Source organism: Mastigoproctus giganteus, chromosome 7 (assembly GCF_048544385.1).
Source record: "Mastigoproctus giganteus isolate SK-2022 chromosome 7, ASM4854438v1, whole genome shotgun sequence".
NCBI lineage: Eukaryota > Metazoa > Arthropoda > Arachnida > Uropygi > Thelyphonidae > Mastigoproctus > Mastigoproctus giganteus.
This window is the reverse complement of record NC_143581.1, coordinates 84043252-84067486: the sequence shown is the minus strand read 5'-3', so window position 1 is coordinate 84067486 and position 24235 is coordinate 84043252. Positions and strand designations below refer to the sequence as shown.

Genomic DNA, 24235 nt, shown 5'->3' with positions numbered 1-24235 from the left:
TTGCTACTAAGTACACAGGGTGGTTGTTGTTATGTCTGGTGTTACTGTTGGTCGAGAAACTCTCTGACTATCCTACAGGTGTTCAGGATTGCAACTTTCTGGAGTTCCTTGTAAGTGTTTGCTGGAAGACCTATTGCTGCTAGTCTGTTTTGTAGGGTCTTTGGCACCAAACCTATGGTTGACACGATGATCTGGATGGTCGTTACTTGTTGCATATGCCACATCCCTTTGATCTTCTGTCTTAGGTTCGTTCACTTCCTGATTTTTTCCCCCATGGGTTGGGTTTTCTGCAGGCTGCCAGTGTTTGGTACCGCTGTGTCAATCAGATAGGTAGCCTTTTCCTTTTTGTCCACAAGGGTTATGTCCATTCTGTTGTGCGGGATTGTCCTCTCCGTTATAATGGTGCGGTCCCAGTACAGCTTGTGAGTTGGGGTCTCTGGTACTGCCTGGTGGCACCTCCGTAGCCATGTGGGCAGGAGAAGCAGTATGTAGCACACGCTTCTTGATTAGACCGGGGTTTGAGCCCGTGACCACCAAATACGGAGGATGCGGAAAGGTCAGGGAATGACCACCACATTATCCCCGGAGCAATATGGCTTAGTTGCTAATGCTCCTAAAAACCAAATGGCAAACAGTACTCTGGGGTTTTTACTTGTAGTCCGGTACACTTTCTTCGAACAACTGGTATTTCCTTGCTAGCTTCTAATGTATTATCTTGGCTACCTGGTTGTCTCTATGAGTGTACTCATAGACATGACTAAGTTATTATAAAATCAGTAAGCACCATGTTTCAGTTACTCGTGTCACCCATATTCCAATTTCCTCCCTTGATAACTCCTCATGTGTGAATGTAGATGCAATCCGTGCTGTTTTTCTGAGCATCCTTTACGAAAGATTTCTTGTAATCCGCCATTACTCGCCTAACCTCCTTTGTGACTTGATTACAGACTAGCTTATATCTGCCGTAGGCTTCTATCACCTGAAAATTTATATGAATCCCATGCATTTTTCTTCTCTGTCTCATTAGTTCATCTGACATCCATTTAGGCCTAAACCTTGAACAATATTTCTTAATCGGTAGGAAAAGCCTAATAGTTTCCACGATTAGTTCCTTGAATGCTTCCTACTTAAAATTTGTCATTGGAAACATCATCGGTTTGTCCCACTGTACAGAATTTAAGAACTTTACAGAAGCAAAAACCCTTCCATTTACCTTGATGGTAATTATATATTTAAGTAAATCTTACTCAGAACATTATGATCACTGCCACCTAGTGGTTCCTTTATCTGCAAATTCCTTATACATGAATAATCACTGCTGATATCCAGATCAAGGATATTACCCTATCTGGTTGCCTCTCAAACATGTTGCTGCAGAAAACAGTCATCCAATAAATCCACAAAAGTCTTGCTAGTGTTCGAGTGACCAGCCCACTAGATCCAGTCAATATCTGGGAAGTTAAAATTCCCCACCCCCCATTTTGACACAATCTGATTTACTGGCCCATTCTATTTCTCTGTACAATTGTTCATTGTACTCATTAGAGTTGTTAGTCCTATAACACATGCCTACTCTCATTTTTGCTTTCCTCGTGCTTATTTCACACCAAACTGACTAAACATTGCACTGTCCATCTCTATCAATTGAATGCACTTCCTTAGATTTTATGTTTTTCTTATTTAATAGCATAACTCCTCCTGCCTTATTATCCTGTATATCCTTTCTGTATACCTTGTACTCCCCAAATTCTAATTCTGAGCTGCTTATATCTGTGTGTCATGTCTCTGATATCCCAACAATATCTGCCTTTGATGTTTTGACCAGCACTCCAAATTTATTTACTATACTTCTAGCATTGGTATTTTAAGATCGGGCTTACTAAAAAAAAGGGGGGGAAGAATTCCGATTATACAGGAAACCCCCGCTATTCGCGGTTTCGTGTATTCACAGTCGCTGATTTATAAATATGACAAAAAAATACAGGCATGGCTAAAATGATCTTTCCCTGTGAAATCAATGCTCAGTGGATGGGGAGAGAGGGGTGACAAAATCACGAGTGTGGATGTTTCTCGCTAATCCTTGTTCAGTATGTGTTATGTGCTTATCATGGAAGGTTTTGTTGTTTGCTTTCAATTTATATGCTTATAAATTGAATAAATTTATAAATTGATATGCTTACAAAAGTGATAAATCTTCCGTTTTTCAGTGTAAAACAGACTTTTTCGAGTCTGTTAACAGAAGAAAGTGACTTTATTGTGGACAAGTTCTTTCTAACCCGTACAAAAATATGGCTACGAATAACAAGGGAAATATGAAAATATCAAAGAAGTTGATGACATTAGCGAATAAAATTGAGTTATTAGACAAAATTTCTAATGGTGAAAGTGTCTCCTCAGTGGCAAAACATTATAAAATCAATGAGTCAGCAGTACAATCAACCAAAAAATCGGAAGAAAAAATCTACCATAGTGTCCGTGAAAACGTGCTAATTTCTTCAAAAATTTGCTCTGTAACTCGTGATGTTAAATTGGAAAAAATGGAAAAGGCTTTAAATCTGTAGATAGAAGACCGTACTCAAAATAAAATTCCGTTCACTCATCATTCGTGAAAAGGCAAAACTCCTTTATCAACACTTTAGCGAAACTGGTGATAGCACTGGCGGGATAGGTTTTTAGCTAGAAAAGGCACTGGCTTGAAAGATTTGTTTGAAATTTCTAATAAATATTACATTTAATATTAAATTGTTTCTTATTTTCATTTCGATGCCATATGTACTGTCACTTGCATTTCACTATGTACTGTCTATGTACATAATCATATTATGAAGGTACATATAATACATACATAGACAAAATTTTAGACTAGTTTTTCTTATATATTTCATACTTTGGAACGGAACCCCTTTATTACTATGGGAGCCATAACTCAGTATTTGCGTTTTCGGTATTCGTGGCATTTCTCAGGAACGTAACCCCCCGCGAATAGCGGGGGTTTACTGTACTTGTCTTATAAAATATTGGATATTATTCCTAAATATTGTTTAGCTATATTCAGCAATCATTTAATTAAATATGACAACAATTAACAACAATTAAAATAAAATAGAAATGGGTAATTAATCGTTTAAGATGGTGCCTAAAGGTAAGGAGAAATTCGCAGAAAAGAAAGAGAACTTTGTTCCAGCGGTTTCCTCAAAAACTTGACCGTTTCCCTCAAAAAAGGATTAGAGTCAAAAAGGGAGATATAGAGAGATATATAAGGAGAAGGGTGTGAATTTGAGGGGCCTTTTAACCTTTTTGTTGTGTAGAGGTGTCGTTTGGTATGTACACAAGTTGTGTATAGGGTTGCACATGTGGAAGTTTTGTGGAGTAATGGTGTAAAATGTGAGGAAGGGAAACCTGCTAGTTAGGAAATAAAGCTGAAGTTTGACGGAGAAAAGGTTTTCAAGGAAAAAGAACATGAAAATAGGATCCTATAACATCAGAGGCAAGTGGTGGGCCTTTAGAAATCCAGGACAGATTAATATTTAGCAAGTTGATCAGGAAAGTAAGTTACCAATTTTTCTTTCTAATGTCTCCTGCTCTAAATTTATTTGGACTAGAACGATTTAGTACTAACTGGAACACCCTGAAGGCATTCAGTGTTCCTGAGAATTAATATATGTTTCATGAGACTATTGTTAAGGATAAAATATTATATTAACTCTTTAGAAAGTGGTGCTTAATATTGAGATTGTAGGTGTTTCTCCCGGAGATGGGTTAAGTAGTTTGAATTGTAATTGGTGTGCACAAGTAAATTTTATTAACTGTGAATAACCCTCTTGCAAAGTGGAGATATAGAAATATTCATGTTACCCAGGAAAATTGTATTTTGTATGTGTGTGTAAACTGATGAGAATTTTGCCTTATAAGGTGATATCTATGATTAAGATCTAACAATATTATTACATGTATATTAAATTGTTCTTTGATATCAACATGTGTTGGGAGTAAATTTGTCTTCACTCTACTCTGTATTCTGAAAGGACATGGAGTTTTCCCTGCAATCAGAGGCCCTAATAAATTTAAAATAAAGTAGGTCTGCAGACATTACATGGCAGTGCTTGTGTGAATTTTTATAGGTGAAAGTTGGCTTTAATCAGCCAGAACAAACAATAGCCCTACAGTATACATGCAAGTATTCATGCACTTATTCTTATTCTTAGGTACTCTAACACAGCCCATGTATTTATTTTGTTTCATGATGACTCCCACTAGTCTCTGAAACCCCTAGCACCCCGTTCTCCAGGCCGCTGCTCATTCTAATAGAAGCAGTGCAAGAATCACTTTCACCTCTGCCTGCGGCTACTATTAACCTTAGTCTGTGAATCCCTCCACACTAGCAGTTTTCCAACTCACCTAATGCTGCCTCGATAGCATCAGCAAACACTCTTGCACCCCTTCTATTTAAGTGTATCCCATACCTGCTGTAGAAGCACTCTCTCGTGTTGACAAGCACAGACCACACTGAGAAAAATTCTACCCCACAAGCTTTGCACAATCCCTCCAGGGCCGATTTAATTGACAAGACTCTCATCATATACTCCTTTCTATCGTGTCTGGGAAGAATTGCAGACACTTTCAAATTTAATCCTAACTTATGACTTTTTTTCAGCATTGACCTGCACTAGTTAATTAAATCATTAGATGCCAGAGTCAACAGGAATCTTGGATCTGTTTCATATCTTCCTTCAACCAGACAGTGTCACTTAAACTCGCTTGGGACAAAGTCAGGAAATTGAGGGGAAGATACACATTGTCCTCTACATCGATCCTAGATTATAATGGATGTACAATTGCAGACCCAACCGCAACTGCTAACACTCAAGGGGACATCTTTGCTAGAGTGTCTTCTGAAGCATTTTACCCCCATGAGTTTCTGGCCCAGAAACAAAAAGCTGAAAAGGATCATTTGAAGCTATCTTCTTAGAACTGGGAGATATATAATCTGCCTTTCATAGGATGGGAATTGAGATTGGCATTATCTCCATGCCATGCAAGTGCCATCTTGCCCGATGACATCCATTATCAGATGATCAAACATCATTCATCTGAATCTATGGATCCGTTGCTCTGTCTATTCAACAGAATCTACCTTGAAGACCAGTTTCAAAACACCCAGCACAGGGCAATCATACTTGCCTTTCCCAAGCCAGGAAAAGATCCCAAATTTCCAAATAATTTCCAAAGGTCCTGGAAAGGATGGTCAGTGCATGCCTCATCTGGTATCTAGAAGCTTGTGGATATAGAATTTTAAGAGATACAGTGGTGGACAAAAAAAAAAAAACTGCATCACCTTAAAAGTAACATTTGTAGTTAAACATATGAGGTATTGTTTGATAACAGTCATTTTGTTTGTCGCAGAGCAAAGGTATTGTGTCAGATAATGCTTCTATTACATCAGACAGTAATGGCTAGATATTGCATCAGGCATTTCTCTAAATACGGTATTTAAGGGTATACATGCTCATTTGTGTCCTGTTTTGCGAAGGTGTAAGCATGGCTCCATATGTTCAATTGATGCAGAGATAAAGAAAGGCTTAAGTTTTGCAAATTATGGTGTCTGGAGACTAGGCGCCTGTGAGGTGATCTGATTGAGGTGTATAAAGCCTTCAATGGTTTGAGCATGCTCAGTGCTGTTGGGATTCTTCTTCTTGCTCAGAATAATCGCCTGAGAGGGCATAAATTCAAATTGAGGAAAGACAGTTGTGGGCTAGATGTGCAGAGGTTTGGCTTTAGCCAGCAGGGTGTTTGATTGCTGGAACAAACTTCCATCTGTCATTGTAGAAGTTGATAGCTTAAATAGATTCAAGGCAGAACTTGACAAACATTTGGTGAGAGTGGATGGGTGAAATAAGGATTTTATTTATTTATTTTTTTGTTTGGCTGATGCTATATAAGCTTGCTTTCTTGCATCATGTGCCTTTATTAATACTAAAGTTTATACTGATGGTTTGAAAACAGACAATTATAATTCAGCTGCATTGTTTTTTGCATTATATTATATCTCTCTCTCTCTCTCTCTCTCTCTCTCTCTCTCTCTCTCTCTCTCTCTCTCTCTCTCTCTCAAATGTAGCACATAACACAATAACACATACATGGACTAATGTTATTAGTGGAGTCCCAAAGGGTTTGGTGTTGGGTCCACTATTGTTTTGTATATTTATCAATGATGTTGATGAAGGTATATCATGCTTAATGTCGAAGTTTGCAGATGATACAAAGGTTTGCAGGGTTGTTAATGGCAGTGTGCTACTGCAACAGGATTTAGATAATTTGGGCAGATGGGCTAAGAAGTGGCAACTGAAGTTTAACCTTGACAAATGCAAAGTACTGCATATGGGTAGAAGTAACCCCAGAGAAACGTACCAACTGTCTGGTATTACACTTAAGGTGGTAGAAAATGAAAAAGACCTGGGAGTAATTTTGCAGTCAGATATGAAGTTTTCTGAACAATGCAGACAGGCTGCCAGGGCAGGTCATGGGGTTTTGTCAATGATATATAGAAATTTTGCTAGCAGGGAAAAGGAGGTGATTGTCCCTCTGCATAAGGCAATGGTCAGGCCGCGCCTTGAGTACTGCATACTCAAGGCGGCCTCATTTTAGGAAGGATGTAGATTTATTTGAACGTGTACAGAGAAGGGCAACAAGATTGGTGAGGGAATGAAGGGATCCTCTTACCAAGAGAGGCTTAAGTTCTGCAAATTGCAGTGGCTGGAGACTAGGCACCTGTGCAGTGATCTGATTGAGGTGTATAAGGCCTTGAATGGGTTGAGCATGCTGAATTCTGATGGAATCCTTCCACTTATTCAGATTACGAACCTAAGGGGGCATAAATTCAAATTAAGAAAGGACAGATGTAGAATAGTTGTGGGGAAATTTGCCTTTAGCCAGCGGGTGGTTAATTGCTGGAACAAACTTCCATCTGTCGTTGTGGAAGTTGATAAGTTGAATAAATTTAAGGAGGAACTGGACCGGCATTTGGAGAGAATGGCGTGATTTTTTTTTTTTTTTTTGGCTGATGCTGCATAAGCTCATACACTTACTTTTTTGCATCACATGCCACTGCTACTACTACTACATGGTGTGAAATTCTATAAATGATTCCTGTATTTTCCGTGCTCTCTGTATGTATTTTACCTTCTCTGATCTTCATCTAGTTCTGGGCTATATCAAGGAAAAGATATATTGTCTTTATTACTGTGATAGAGATGTCAACTTTTGCTAGATCCCAAGCCACTCAGGAATTGAGGGAAATGTGTTAGCTAAGGAAATGGGGTAGTTAGTTAACAAGGCTGCAAAGTGAGCAGCTCCCCTGAAAACTGAGCATATTGGTCCTGTATACAGATTTTAAATGTGCTAATTATGAAAGTTGTCTTATTCTAGTAGTCAATGTGGTTTAGACTTAATACTAACATATTATATCAAATAAAACCAGAGATTGGACTGTGCCAGTCTAGTTCACGTAAAGTTTGCTTGGAGGAAGTTATTTCAGCCAGACTTCAAACAGGCGTTATAGTTACAGTTATTTCATCCATTTACATATTCTAAAGGTTTAGAGTTTTTCACTGAATGTGAGTACTGGAGTGTTACTCTAACAGTTAAACATATTTTAATTAACTCTCTCAATATTTTGAGCAATATAAAGTTTATACTGCTTTTAACCAACTGCCTTTGCCCTCTACGCTTAGGCCAATTTTAACTGACAAAAATATCCTTTCAAATATTTTTAACTTTTTTTTTTTTTCTAATTAACTTGCATATTCCACAGCATCTACAGTTTTCGTAAGTGTACTGATAATGCTGGCTTATACATTTTATACTTGCACTTTTGATGCCTTATGCAGCTTATATGGGTATCTTTACTTTTTATTGTTTGCATCCATCTGCTTGTTGAATTATGGCCACAGATTCTGCTGCACCATCCACAAACCAACAACCAGCCAACCAACTGCTTTCTCCATTTGGGAACATCTTTTAATTTATCAAGCTTTGTTTAAATAAGCTGATATATAGGGAAGGGGATCATCACCATGACAGTTAACTTTTATTGATCTGTGTTATTTATCTTATCAGATAGTGTGATAAAATCAGTGAAATTCTTATTGTGATAATTTTAGTAACTGGCTTTTATGGTTCAAGTTGGAGTTTTATGTTATGTCTGAAGGGACTGGTAAGATTGGCACCAACACAAAGCTGTTGGTGCCAATCTTACCAGTAACTGTGAATGTCTAAGTTCACCTTCCACCAAGAAATAAAATTGCATCCTGTAGATGTTACCATTTCTTACCGTCTATAAGTAATATATGCACTGTTAAGTTTTGTTTCATTGTGATTTTATTTTATATATTTTGTTGCAGTGATGGCTGTGTTGATTTGTTGCCAGAAGAGAAGTCTCAGATTTTTTCAGTGTTGCCTAAAGTAAGTATGGTTTTTCTTTTTTTAATTTTGAAACTTTTCACTCCCCCCCCCTCTCTCTCTCTCTCTCTCTCTCTCTCTCTCTCTCTCTCTCTCTCTCTCTCTCTCTCTCTCTCTCTCTCTCTCTCTTTGATATGAATATTAAAAAATTCTTGGAGGTTGGGAATAGTAAAAAAAATAAAAAATCACTTTTTTACCGGCTATAATATTTCTAATAATAATATAAATAAAGGTGCATTTAGGCACTGCCACTTTCATGCATATCTCAGTCAATAACATTGCAAGATGACAGAAAATGCATGGAACTTCACAGTGCAAGAAGACCAAAATGAAGTCCAAAATGTCATAGCTAGAAGTTGTGTGTTTTGGAAATTGCTGGAAACCAGAGAAGAAAATGAAATGTTTTGGATGAATGGGTGGCCTTTTAATGCAGTGTAATGAAATTGACCTATTAAAAATGTAGTAAAATTAAATGATTGTCTATTATTTAAGAACAATATAAGAAAAGCCGTACTTACCTAAGGCAACTGCCTTAGGTAAGGCAGTTGCCACAAGGTACATGCATTAATACCAAATTCCCATATAAAAATATACAAATTGTGAAGGAGCTTCACATAAGTGACTCTGTTCCTGCATCCCCCCACAGTCTCTGTTTACAAGAATGTCAGCAGTTGATTTTGCACTCCTACTGAATATATTAGTGCCAAATAGTAAGCAAGATACAAATATGAGGAGCCCGTAGCTGAATCAGATTAGCACTGAGATTAAGATTTCTAGTAACGGGACTCATATCATGTTCAGTGTTCTCCTTAAATTATCTAATTATTCAATATTGGTTACCATAATATTTTTTATTGATATCAAAGTTGTTGCAGAGTTCTATAATGCATTGAGTCAGATATTTATAAGTCCAAAAGTTGGTTATTTTGTTGTGCTATATAGATCTGAGCTGACTGATTTTGTGAGATCATTATTTTTGGTTGTCTGATTGCTGTATCTTCAATTTGGGCAGTTGTTGATAGTCTACAGTAGTGTTTCTTAATCTTTAGTAGACTGTGTAGCACTAGAACAGTTTTTTTCTTAGCTGTATATAAGTATTGTATTGGCATAAAAATGATCCAGAAAATTAACTAAATAAGATCTCACTCATATTCGTATAGACAATACATATCTTTAAAAATGCTGCTTTCAGCAGTGCAGTCAGCACACTTTTTCTTTACTTATAAATACAGTACAGTACTTTGCTTAACTTTTAATCCTTATAACCAAAAACCTGATTCCAGTAAGCAGTGAAAATGTATATTTATAAGCGGTGTATATTTTGCTGTTTATAAAAATATACCCCATAATTGACTATACTATACTGATGAATATAGCAGCTGATCTCCCTTTTAGAGCTATATAAAACAGAAGATAATTTATGACAAATCAGTATCAGTTTCATTTAGCTTGATAGTTTGCGAAGCCTTGATGATGCTGAAAAGATTATGAATAGTGCAGAAGTAACAGTGACTTGTAGCTTTTAATTAAAAATAAAAATAAATGTAAATTAATGGTCAGAAGGCTGTCAATTACCATAGCCTATATGGACCAAAAGGCTGGCACATTGTCTGTGTGGATGTTGGGCTTGCTATTTCTACTTTGTATTAATGAATAGAAAGGTTCAAGATTTATGTGAAAAGTTAAAGTATAAAGAAGTATAAAAAATAAAGATCTGCAGTCTTCGTGATGGGAATATTAAAACAACAGTGTACATTAATACCACAAAGAAATAACAGGGATAGATTTCCTTAACAGCATCTTCAGGATACCACAATCATCATAATATAACTAGGACACAGCATTTCCTGCCTTCTTATTGATATAGCGCAGTGGTGTGTAAACATTTCCCATATGGGGCCATATTCAAAATTAAATTTGTTTCGCGGGCTGCACAGAGTGATTCAAGAAAAAATTGTGTGTCACATTTTCTATATCTAGTTACTTGTAAAAGGAAGTTTCTATTTTCATGTTACTGTTTTTTATTTTCTATCTATGTATAAAAAAATGCAAATTCCCAGCACTTTTATTTGCAACAAATGTATGTCAGTGATTTATTTTTTAGATTTTATTAAATTTATAAAAAATATGACTTACGTTTTTTTTTAAATACTTAAACAGAGTCTCCCCACTCTCTGTCTCATACACGTACTGTTTCTGCTGCATGCGTTTTCTACAGATACATCCGCGGGCACTGTTCTGAATTTGCTTCTATAATTCCTGCTCTCTCTTTCAAAACAGTCGAACCACGTGCCGCCACCAAACAACATCCATTTACTGTCCAACTTCAAACTCACAGAACCGACTTTTCATCTTCCTTGTTTATCCATTCAACTGCCATTTTCTGGAACAACCTTCCTTCATACGTATTTCCTGAAAATTACAGTCTAAAGAAGTTCAAGTCTAATGTCAACAAATATCTTCTTTTGTCTTCTCAACCTCCAACCCATGCACAGTACTATAGGTTCTAATACCTCTTGTGTTTGGGGTTTTCATAAAAAAAAAAAAAAAAAAAAAAAGCTCATCTGTTATTCTTTCTTTTTAAATACACTGTGCTGCCACTTTATTAGCTACACCTACCTAGTAGCGTGTTGAGACTCCTTTAGCCTTCAAAACAGCCTGAATTCGTCTAGGCATGGATTGAACAAGATGCTGAAAACATTGTGCAGGAATGGAATAGCATGCAGATATGAGTGTGTCACGCAGTTGTTTGAGATTCGATGGAGGTGTAGGCTTGTAGCGAATAGCCCTTTCCAACTCGTCCCAAAGATGTTCAATAGGACTGAGATCCATCGACTAAGCAGGCGGCCCACTGCAGCAAAGAAAAGTCATTGTCATGTTCCTGGAACCATTCCATAGTGATTCGGGCTTTGTGCAACAGCGCATTATCTTGCTGGAAGTAACCATCTTACTGAGGATTAACTGTTAACATGAACGGATCCACTTGGTCAGCAACGACGTTTAGGTAGGATGTAGCCTTCAGACATGAATCTATGGGTATCAATGGACCCAATGTGTGCCAAGAAAACATTCCTTACACCATAACACTGCCCCCACCGCCTTGCATAGTAGTCGTCAGATATGATGGGTCCATGTACCCGTCACATCTGTCGATCATGCACCAGGAACTTTGACTCGTCAGACCAAGCAACTGTTTTCCAATCCTCGATAATCCAGTGCTGGTGTTGCTGTGCCCACAGGAGGCATGCTCTCTTGTTCTTCATTGATAACAAAGGTATGCGATGTGGCCATTGGCTGTTGTAGCCCATTCGTGACAAAGTGTGACTAGTGGTCCGTTGCAATATTTTACCAAGGTTGTATTCTGATGTGATGTGCGTCATTTTGGCCTGTCTGTTTGCTTGCACAATTCTAGCCATCGTCCTATAACTGTCATCAACAAGCTGTTTTCTTCCACAGGAGTGCTGTTGAGAGGATGTTTTCTGTTTGTTGTACCATTCTCTATACACCCTTAAAACTGTGGTGCATGAAAAGTTGGGGAGAACTGCCATTTTAGAAATGCTTTGTCCAGTGCATCTTGCACATACTACCATGCCACGTTCGAAGTCCGTTAGATCACTCCTTTTCTCCATTCTTGCTATGGTTTCAATGCTTAACTGCTACTAGAAAGGTTGTTCTGCTGTATTTATATCCACAACTGTGGTCATGTGACTTGGAACGTTGTGGGATAAATCATTTGTGTGCTCAGCAGGGGTGTACCTAATAAAGTGGCAGCACAGTGTATTTATTTGATTTTGATTTTACGAGTGAAAATAATCTGCTTGCAAACATATATTGATCCCAATAAAGTAGCCATTTTCATGGCATTTTCTTTTATTAGCGGAAAATCTTCAGATGGGAAAGCCTTGTAGAATTCAAATAGTTTATTTTTGCAGTCTATATACTTATTTTTGAATCATAATTTGGCTTGAAGTTCAATAATTTCAAGTTGCAGTCTGGGATTGTAGTTTTCAGCCATAGAAGTAAATGGGTTCTCAACAAAAGCTTATGTTTTTTCATGGGATTTTATATCACAAAATCGACTTTCAAACTTGTAAAAAAGTAATCGTAATAGCGAAAGGCAACGATTCTTTGGAAATGTGTTTCTCCTTTAGCTCAGTATAACATTGAAAATAGCTAAATTGTCTTGCTCAACTGGGATTTAAATAATAACAACTTATTGTGAAATGATTTGATGTCACCAAACAAATTAGACATATTTTCCTTTCCCTTGTAGTTTTAAATTAAGACATTTAAATAACTAGAAATGTATGTATGAATTGTAAGATCAAACAGCCATTCCATATTTGATAGTTGTTTTATTGATTTCCCTTTTGCTGTGTTGAAACATTTGGTGACATTTCAACAGCCACATTAAGGCCATGTGATCTTGTAAAATTTACAGTTGAAATAACCACATTTGTAATGTGTTGGAGATCCAATACTTTCCCATAAAGAGCTTCTTGATGCACAATGCAGTGAATTCCAATCGAAGTTTCAGTTCCGATATCTATCATTTTCTTGGTTATTTTATCCATAAGCCCTTTTGCCAATCATATTTTGTGCACTGCCATTTGTGACTCCTACCAGGTTTTTAATCTTAACTTTTTGATAGATTGGCAAAAATTTCAAGAAGATTTTCACCTGTAGTTGTTCCGCGCATACTCTGTAGATCGGCTAAATCTTTAATTTGTACAAAATTATCATTAATTCCACGTATGAAGATGAGGAGTTGGGCTGTGTCATTTACATCAGTATTGTCACCCAGTGCAACACTAAAATATTTCATTTGTTTTATGCTTTCCAAAAGTTGTTCGAACAAATGCTTTCCAATATCTTATACTCTTCGCATAATTGTTTGTCGAGACAAACTAAAGTCTTGTTTCAGTGTTTGTTTCTCCGGACAAATTTCTTCCACAACTTTTAACAAACAACACTTAACAAATTCACAATCATTGAATGGTTTACTTTCAAAAGCAATCAAATGTTAACAAGATCTAGAAAATATTGATAACTGGCACATACAACAGATAAATTTCTTGACTGATGCATTTTCAGTATGTTTTGTTGTTTTCTTAATTTGTTTTGTAACTTTGAACAATTATTTTCACAGCACTCCTCTATGTTGATCTTAAGATTTATGATTGGAATCAATGTTATGTTCTTTAAAAACTCACATAGTCTCCTGACACATGAAACACACTGCTTTTTCGTGGTAATCAATGAAGAAATAGTCTTCAATCCACCTTGAAACAAAAACACGACACTCCAAATCGATTTTCTCCTTTTGGAACATTTTTAAGAATGATTTTTTTTTAATTCAATGCAAATGAATAATTAATTCAATGCAATGAACAAGCTGTATCAAAATGCATAACGGTACTTACTGTACATATGACTGCAATGAAGCTCATATACATGTTTGATACAGTCGAGCTGGATGCTTGCATGCCTGTACACGCAGTGCCGATCGATGCTGTTTTAGTTCACTTTTCGTGCGGCTCTTATAAAAATTATCCGCAGGCCATAGGTTGGATACCACTGATATAAGGAATAAAGGATCTAAAATTAATTAGTTGTTGGCTTGTAAATAAAGGAATTTATTTACAAATCAGCATTGTTAAGGAGTGTAGTCTTAATATTAGACTGGTAATAGATTTTACTTTATTAGATAATGATTAAAATATACCTGAATACATAACAAGATAAGCTGAAATTATTAAAAATATGGACGGCTCTACAATTGAAAGATTTTTCATGTTAGTTTGAAATTGTATACCTGTATTGTAGGAAATTGAAGTTAAATGGATGAGCAGAATCAGTGAAGAGTGTCATCATGCAAAGACTTCATCCGGGACTTGTTGAGACAGTCCTAGTTTCCTCTACTGTATTGGGGATGATTGTTGGGTGGCCAGTATGACTTATGGATGAAGCGTCAGAGCATGCATTGGACTTGAAAATCATCAGCAAAGCCGAAAATGTTTTTTTTAATGAAGTCCAGAATCAAGGCAATGCAGATCATGTTTTTTAACAAACAAGGTGGATGTCACAAAAAAGTTGTGTAAAGGGGAGAGAGTCAGTGCTGTGGTCTATGTACAGGTGCGTACTTGATTAGAGCATTACTATTAAAGTGCATTTCACAGTTTGGTTCCAATTACGAGAGAAATGCAGCTAGCTATTGTTGCATGACATGCTCCCTTGTTGTAAACACATATCTGATGAAACATGGCATTGTGCAGATAAACTATCATTCCTACTCTACTGATTTAGTATCTTAAGGCTTCTTCCTCTTTTCTCTGGTGAAAACTGCCCCTGAAAGAAAGAGAATCCAGGATATGTCTCACCAAAGGAAAACCTTGACAAGAAGTTTTCCTTTGGTGATAGTTTTATGATTTCTGGTTTATCTCTGCAGTAATTTTCATTTAGCTGTATTATCAAGCTGTGTAACTGGCATAAGGGATTACACCCATTCTGAATAAAGGTCTTTCATTTACACATTGATACTATTTCTTGTGCTACAATGAGTGATAGCCATCTGCTGTCACTCATTGATGCATGTTATTAATTCTCTCATTCTGGGGTTCTTGTTCTCCCCCCCCACCCCAACTCAGGCTTTCAATACATCAGATGAACCGTCAGATCATTGCTTGATATGTGAAGTGTGGCCCATCTAATGTGTTCCAACAATAATAAATTCCATTTTCCTTTCTATGGTTTTTTGAAATAGTGTTTCTTTTTGAATAATCCTTTATTTCTAGTAAAAAATTGCTATTTACAATTAACTTTTTTTTAAACAGAAGGTATTATTTTTTATATCTTTAATATAAGGTAAGGCATAATTATATGTGTATCATAAAATATTCTGTTTTTGCAATCTTCGGATGGAGTTTGAGATTATCGAATAATCTTGCACTATTTGCATAATTTTTCTCTAGTATAAGTTGTGCATTCCAAATCTCTGTTGTTTGCTTACTCTCAGGCAGCCAACACCATTTTCAGTTTTGCCTCTCTAGAATTATGAACAACTTATTTCAGTTTTAAAATGAATGGACATAAATATATATTATTTGATGCAAGCTTAAATAATCAAATTGGGCAAGTCACTTTCATTTGTTGTCTAATTGAACATTTATGCTAACAGCAACATTCTGTGGCCATTTTCAACTGTGGTTTTGGTATACTGACTATCTTAAAACAGTTTTGGTGAAATTTTAAACTCTAGTCACCTTGGCATTGTTCCTAGGATATAAAAAAAAATTATTTTTATATTTGAATTTTTAGGAGTCAGAATGGATAGTTGTAATGATTGTTGGCCTTTGTCTGACTGTGTATGGAACTGTGGATCTCTTCTAGTTAAACTGATAATGAATTCAGTATTATTGCAAATATTATTTAAATAGTATTTAACTGATATATATATATATAAAGATATCAATATTTTTGTTGCATTAATAATGAACAAAACAAATAATTGGATGTAAGTTAAGATATTGACCTACACACAGTTTCATCATCACAATGTTGCCATTTAGCAAATTCTTGTGATCTGACTGCAAATCACGTTCTCTGTACTGTTTTTTAATCTGTAATTATTTTCCTCTGGAATGCATAGAAATTAGTGCTGCTTCACCTGTTTCAGGTAGCAAGATGTAGAATTATTTGGGTCTAATAAATAAAGCATAATTGTAGTAGACTTTAAACCACCTTTTACCTGTGCCTGCTACCTGCCATCTTTTCTTACTCAAGAGGTTTCCATGAAGGAAAGAACAATGGAATAAAGATAATGGGTTATGTAATAGATATGACATGTGTTCATAAAGAATGTTTCTGTAAAGTTATCTACCTTGCACTTTTTCCTTTAAAAGATAAATTTATTTTATTCAATGATTTCTTCCCAACCAAACCACCAGATTACAAATGTTCTTTCCAGACAAAAATAAGTAATATTCTTTGTATGTAGAAATGATGAGGTACTCTGTTATACATTTTAAAGAAATATTTTTATGATTGCTCATTATAATGATGTGCAATTACTATTCTTTCTTTCTTAGGAAATCGATGAATCAGAAAAAGAAACTGTATTGAATGTACTGAGTCAAATACATGGATCCAGTGAAGAAGAGAATAATCACTCTTTGGTACAGTACTAAATACTTTTTTGAATTATGCCAAATTAATTTAATTACCTCTAAGTTATAATAATTTTTATTCTGTACTTGTTGGCTCTCTTTGCACTGTATTACATATCTCTATATTTAAAGGAGAAAAAAATAGTGCCCCCTACCAAATACTGAAGCTACAGTTAAAAGAGAGCATAGCACGCGTTCGTCAGTTTTTTAGCCATCTATAATTTGTTGAGAAGGTCACCCCAGGGGCTCACATCTGGTGAGTATGGGCTTGGCCACCCAGGGTCCTGAGCTAGATACCATCATTTTTCTCTTTCTTGGTGATATTCTTCTACTTTTCTCTCTCTCTCTCTCTCTCTCTCTCTCTCTCTCACAAGGTAACTCAGGAATTTTTTTTTGGCTTGAGCAGCATAAGCCTCAGGCTTCCTTGCACCATATGCCAAGTAATAATAAGTTCAAGAGTTTTCTTTTACTGTTAAGAAATGAAATATTGAAAATATAATAATATTATCAACCCACCATAGTGTTACACCTATTGTAACAAAAGTGGTTGTATTGAATCTGACAACTGCAAGACTTCCTTTAAAGTTGGTTTTTTTTTTTTTTTTTTTTGGTATTTTGGACTTCTGCTTGGAGTATATCAATGTGTAATCATTGATTAATATATTCCATTGTATTTGAATTTTTTTGAAGAAGAACAAGCTGAAAATTGAAAAGAGACTTCTTTTTTTGCTCATGTAATTTTCAGTGAAGCAACTTTTATTAATTTTATTCTAAATTTGAAAAATATGTTATATTATAAAATGTAAATGTGAAATTATTAGTAGGTATAAATTTCTAATGCATAAATTTATTCCAGATTCACAATTTCAAAACTGTACATATGCAAATATTTTTGGATATGTATATATGTGTATAAAGAGAATATAACTTCATAAGTCCACCATGTTCAGAAACACATGTCCGATATTTGAAAATTGGCTTTATGATTGTCTAATAATGGGGGATTTTAATTATTAACTATATTAACTGGAACTTGGCTGATCACTCGTGCACTAGCAAGAGTTTTGTGGATTTATTTGAATGATTGTTTTATATAGCAACATGTTAGAGAGGCAACCAGAGAGAGTAATTCTCTTGATCTGGTTATCAGCAATGATTATTCATGCATTTCCTACAAATTTGCAGATAAAGGAATCACTGGGTGGCAGTGATCACACATCAGTATACTGATGTGGGATTTCCTTAAAGACATTACTACTGTCAGAGGTAAAGGGAAGGCATTTTGCTTCCGTAAAGGTGACTACAGTGTTCTCGGACAGTTTTTAAATTGTATGCAGTGGAACCAATTGATGATGTTACCAGCAGCAAATTTCTAAATGGGAAGAATTCAAAGAAGTAGTCATGGAAGCTACTAGGCTTTTCATACTAATTAAGAAATACTGTTCAAGGTTTAGGCCTAATTGCAGGTTAGATGAACTAACAAGACTCTTGGCAGAGAAGAAAAATGCATAGGATGCATATAAATTATCAGGTGACAGAGAAGCCTATGATAAATATAAGCTGGTCTGTAAAGAGTCACAAAAGAATTTAGGCAAGAGAAGGCAGATTATGAGAAATCTTTGGCAAAGGATGCTAAGAAAAACAGCAAGGACTTCTTTACTTATATACACTCTAAAAGGAAGGGAATGAATCAGATTAGCCCATTTTATATCAGTGGCTCGACTGTTGATGATGATCCTGCTCAGATAGTTGACAAACTGAATGAGTATTTTGCCTCTATATTCACACATGAGGAAATCTTTAGGGAAGTGAAGGACAAAAAGTTATTGAACTCTAACGGGGAGCTCAATGATTTTGTAATAAGTGAAAACAAAGGGGAGGAGAAATTGTTGAAGTTAAACATAAGAAAGGCACCAGGGGTGGATGGGATCTATCCAGTTATATTAAAGGAGGTGACAAAGGAAGTAAGCAAGTCCTTAGCCATAATTATGAGAGCATCCTTGGAATCAATCACCGATTACTCATTTTAAATTCTGTTTCTGGGAAAATTATGGAATCGCTGGTTGAAGATGTATTGCCTGATCATCTAGACAAGTCTGCATAAATAATTCAGACACAGCATGGTCTAAGGGAAAGTCTTTTCTGTTATTAGTTAAAGGAAAGTCTTCTCTGACAAATTTGATTGGATACTATGATGTCGATAAAAAGGAACTATAAAATGCTGATGGAAATGATATTCAGGTGACACTCAAGTCAAGTGAAGTGGACCCAATTTCAGCAAAGTCCAGACGGTCTATGACAACCAATTCCTCTGCTTGCACCTTCACGTTTGGTGGGACTGTTAGTAATCCTGGGTATAACTCCCATGCACAAGAACACTATGGGCGACCACCGAGGTGTGAACCTACGTAAGCAGGGGTCGCGTTGTGGTGCCCACACCACATGGAGAAATGCCACCCCTCTGTGTTACCAGGCAATACTAGGTGGTAGATGACTCTCATCAACTGGTGCAGTACCACCACTTTGTTTATTGGAGGCTTGAAGTGGTGGAAACCGTGTTTAGTCTATAAAGCTAAGTTCCAGTCAGCTCTTCCCCATCTCTTGCATCGTGCAGTAAATGACTGATGACTTTTGAGGTTATGATGGACATCATGACGAGATCCAATCTTGCTTAAATATTTTGAGGGTACAGCTCTAAAACAGGAGGATGCAGGATGCAGAAAGGTCAGGGAATGACCACCGTATATCCCGGAGCAATATGGCCTTAGTTGCTAATGCTCCTAAAAACCAAACAAACAACAACAACTCCTACACTTTCTAAAGTGATGGAGAAATCAATTAACCGCCAACTTTTAAACTACCTGGAAACCTTCCATCTGATCAACGATCACCAGTATGGATTCTGTCAGTGTCGATCCACTCGTTATATTCTTTCTTATGTTACCCATTTATAGACAAATTCAATGGAAAATTACAAGCAGTTGCTCTTGACATCTCAAAGGCTTTCGATCTTGTTTGGCATAAAGGTCTTCAAAACAATCTTCCATCTTATAATTTGTGAACTGTTTTTGTAATTGGTTATCTAGTTTTCTCTATGATCGCTCAGTGAGAGTGATGGTAGATGGCTCTCTGTCTTCTAACTTCTTCAATAATGCTGGCGTCCCCGAAAGTTCAGTTCTTTCCTGCACTCTTTTCCTCTTGTATATTAGTGACCTTCTTCCATTGACTGGAAATCCTATTCATAGTTTTGCCGATGATAGCACATTGCATTCCACTTTCCATTTCGAGAAACCTGCCCTGCTCAATCAACATTGACTTCTCGAATATCTGCTACCAATTCCTTAAATGCCTATCTCCAGGTAATTCTGGTGCCTCTGTAGCCAGATGGGGACGGAGCAGCAGTGCGTAGCACACGCTTCTTGATTAGACCGGGGTTCAAGCCTGTCACCACCAAATACGGAGGATGCGGAAAGGTCAGGGAATGACCACTGTATTTCCCGGAGCAATATGGCCTTAGATGCTAATGCTCCTAAAAACCAAATCGCACAAATCACCAGGTAATTCTCCAGTGGGGCAAAGACAACTTAGTTGATTTCAATCCTTCTAAAACTCAGTCTTGTCTTATATCTCGCAAAAAGGATTCTTCTGCTCATATGCTTATCTTTGCTGACACTCAGATTTCTAGACAAAATTGGCTTCTATAATTCCCACTCTCTCTCTCTCTCTCTCTCTCTCTCTCTCTCTCTCTCTCTTTCAAAACAGTCCGAACACGTGCCACAAACAGCCAACATCCATTTACTGTCCAACTTCAAACTTACAGAATCAACTTTTTGTCTTCCTCGTTTATTCTTTCAACTGCCGTTTTCTGGAACAACCTTCCTTCATATGTATTTTCTTAAAATTACAGTCTACAGAAGTTCAATTCTGTCGTTAACAAATATCTTCTCGGCTTCTCAACCTCCACCCCAAGCATGGTACTAAGTACTGTAGGTTCTAATACCTCTCTTGTTTTCTGGTTTTCATTAAAAAAAAAAATAGGGTAGATGGGCTGAGAGGGGGTAACTGAAGTTTTATTGACAAATGAAAAGTACTTCATATTGGTAGAAGTAACCCCAGAAAATCGTACCAACTGTGTGGTACTACACTTAGGATGGTAGAAAATGAAAAAGAACTGGGAGTAATTGGGCAGTCAGTTATAGAGTTTTCTGAGCAATGCAGACAGGATGCCAGAGCAGGTCATGAGGTATTGTCAATGATATACAGGAATTTTGCTAGTACGGAAAAGGATATGACTATCCTTTTGTATAAGGCAATGGTCAGGCCACGCCTTGAGTACTACGTATTGGTCTGGGGGCCTCATTTTAGGAAGGATGTAGAATTGCTTGAGCAAGTACAGAGAACAGCAACAGGATTGGTAATCAGAACAAAGGGATGCTCTTTCCAAGAAAGGCTTCAGGTCTGGTGCCTAGTCTCCGGACGCTGCATCTGGAGAATAGGCACCTACGAAGTGATTTGATCGAGGTGTATAAGGCTTTGAATAGTTTGAAGAAGCTCAGTGCTGATGGGAGTCTTCTTCTTTCTCAGATTACGAACTGGAGGGGACATAAACTCAAAATGAGGAATGACAGTGGTTGAATATATGGAAATTTGCTTTTAGTCTGCGGGTAGTTGATTTCTAGAGCAAACTTGCTTCTCTTGTTGTGGAAGTTGATAGCTTAAATAAATTCAAGGAAGAACTGGACAAACGTTTCGAGTGAATGAATGAGTGAAATGGGAAGTGTTGGTTCTTTTTTTTTTTTTGGTGATGCTGTATAAGCTTGGTTTCTTGCATTGTATGCCTCTGCTAATGCTAATACATATAGAGGCTGTCATTATATACTCAATTTTCCACTCCATAGATTACTATTACTCTCATTTTAGCATTGCTTCCACCTACTCACATTATGCAGATTCTCTGCCTGCATGCTTCAGTCTGGAAGAGATTTTGTCATACACAGGCTAATTTTTATGAGAAACACGATTGCTCTGCCTCTTCTTTCTTTCCTATTGTTCCTAAATATGTTGGACCATATTGAAACTTAATGTCCCCTATTTTTGGACAACACTGTTTCTGTTAGTCCTATTGTACTGTTGATTGATGAACTAAGAGTTAAAACTCCATATTGTTTACTACCCGAATATACCTCTTTTAAATTATTCAACCCTCTCACCAGATTTCCATTTGATTATATATCTTCCCTTGATCCATCTTTTCAGTATTGCCTTTTTCAGTGTGAAAGTTTTACTTACTTTGGCCCATGACATCTGAGAAATGCTTATGCATATTATCCCCACCACCATTTTTGTTTAAATACTTTCCATCTCTAAGATTTTTCTCACTTATTAACAACCTTTTAATTCAACCAGCAGCTTGACTTCCTGTGATTATAAAATGCTGACAAATACAGCATGTTGCTGGTTTGAAAACTATTTTTGGTATGCTTAAGGATCCTTCCTTAAAGAAGAAAATAAGTGGAACTAGCCATCTCAGATGCTTGATTATTGGATTTTCAGACCATCTGGTACACTTTATATTTCCAATGAGAGTAAAGAGAAAGTTGCAATTTCTGTATAGCACACATTACCAGAAATTTATAGCTACTCTGCATTTCCTTTATTGCCACATTTTCTGTATTTTGGCAGAGGTCATTTATAGAAAATAAATAGTGATCCTTGCATCATCATTGCAGCTTAGATAACTGTCAAGGACAAAGTACAGTCAGTCCTTGTATAACACGTGTTTACACTACACAAATTCGATCCTACACGATTTATAAATAGTGGAACGATAAAGTATATAACACGAACCGAATTTGCTTATGCACGATTCGCCTTTGTGTTTACAAGTAATGGCAGTCAAACGTGGAATCACCCCAACTGAACGCAACGTGCTAGGAATGAAGAGAAGATTCTGAAAATGTATTTGTTTTTTATATCAGTGAAGGGGGAAACACATTCACCATAATAACGTAAAAACCCACACAATTCTAGATATCGGTATTATCGAATGCAATTAGATTGAGTTTACAACCAGTTTATAACAGATTCCACTAGCAGGAACGCAACTGGAAATTGTTTTTATTGTTTTATGGTAGTAACCCCCAGAAATGTGCTTTAGTAAAATGTGAGCTAGTGAGGTGTTCATAGTGTGTCTCTGCCATTATGGTGTTGTTTATTCAGTTGCTACACGTGCACAGCTTTGTTTATGTGTATCAAGCGTGCCTCCTCATTTTATAATTGTGCTTTATTCCCTAAAAATGAGTAAAATACTTAAACGGTATGAAAAGGAATCGTCACTACGGATTCAGAGAGAAAAAGAAAAGCAATATCGATAAACCAAGGCGGACTGGGTCAAAATTCTTACCCGGGAAAATTTGTAGTGGCCTCGTACTAGCGTTTATGGCCAAAATCACACCAGGGTTTACCCGGTAAGGCTTGGCCAATCCACCTTTGTCAACAGAGAAAAATTATTAAATTGTGAAACGCTTTGAGCAAAATGAAAGACCGTGTGATATTGCATGTGCTACAGCCCTAAATGAGGCAATGCCGAGAATTACAAAGAATGCAGAGAAAATAAAAACAACTTTCATGCAGGAACAACTCAAAGTGTAATTAAAATCCATTAGATTAAGATGCAAGGAAATGGAAGATATGGAACGGCTGTCATCTGTTTCGATAGAAAATTAAACAAAAAACAAGTTTGCTTACGATAGAAGCAAAAGCATTAGCAATATTTTATTTCATAATAAAATACAAAAGTATTTTATTATGATAATTTATTGTGGTTGGTAATGTTTTGGTTACAAATGTGTGGTCATCTTGGTTGGTCGGCACCAAACCCTATTTTTCCCATAGGGCCTGTTATTTATATTGCACGAGGGTTTCTAGGAACACAAGTATCGTGCTATACGAGGACTGAACATAATTATTGTTATTGCTTACAGAAGGGATATAAAATAAGTTTAGTAATTTTAGTAGAAAATATAAACTTTTTTAACTGATACAGATATAAATAAATTTTCACGATATTAGTAAAAAAAAATATATATATATATATATGTATTTTTACTAATATTGAAAAGGAATGGCTTATTCTAATTGAATAACTTTAGCTATGTCTCTGTGTTTTTGTAATTTATTTAAAATTTTCCAGACAGATTTATTTATTTTTATTAATATCTTTGATGCTCACACCCCCTATCTTTTTTTTTTTTTTTTTTTGAAATATATATAAAAAATGCTGATAGTCAGTTTTCTTACAGAATGAACTCATCCATACTGACACAATGAAGCAGCGGCTCCTCTCAGGAAGTGTTTCACTTCGGGATCTACCTGATGAACAATATGTTCTGGATTCCTTGACTGAAGTACACAAAAAAGTGATAACTCGGACTTACTGCTATTACAAAGCATCTGCCAGTGCCTATTTCCAGTATCTTAATCTTAGTGGTCAGGTTAGAGAAAACTCACTTTCATTGTGTGTGTGTGTGTGTGTGTGTGTGTGTGTGTGTGTGTGTGTGTGTGTGAGAGAGAGAGAGAGAGAGAGAGAGAGAGAGAGAGAGAGAGAGAGAGAG

At 36.4% G+C, this 24235-nt stretch overlaps 1 protein-coding gene across 1 annotated transcript in view; it reads left to right on the top strand.

Moving 5' to 3' along the window:
* nonC (serine/threonine-protein kinase Smg1) overlaps nucleotides 1–24235 on the top strand; it is a 1411261-nt gene that overhangs the window by 626473 nt on the left and 760553 nt on the right. The window contains exons 34-36 of the mRNA XM_090378365.1: nucleotides 8400–8460; nucleotides 16545–16631; nucleotides 23924–24115. Of these exons, the coding sequence (XP_090234491.1) occupies nucleotides 8400–8460; nucleotides 16545–16631; nucleotides 23924–24115 (340 nt within the window). The remainder of the gene's footprint in view (nucleotides 1–8399; nucleotides 8461–16544; nucleotides 16632–23923; nucleotides 24116–24235) is intronic.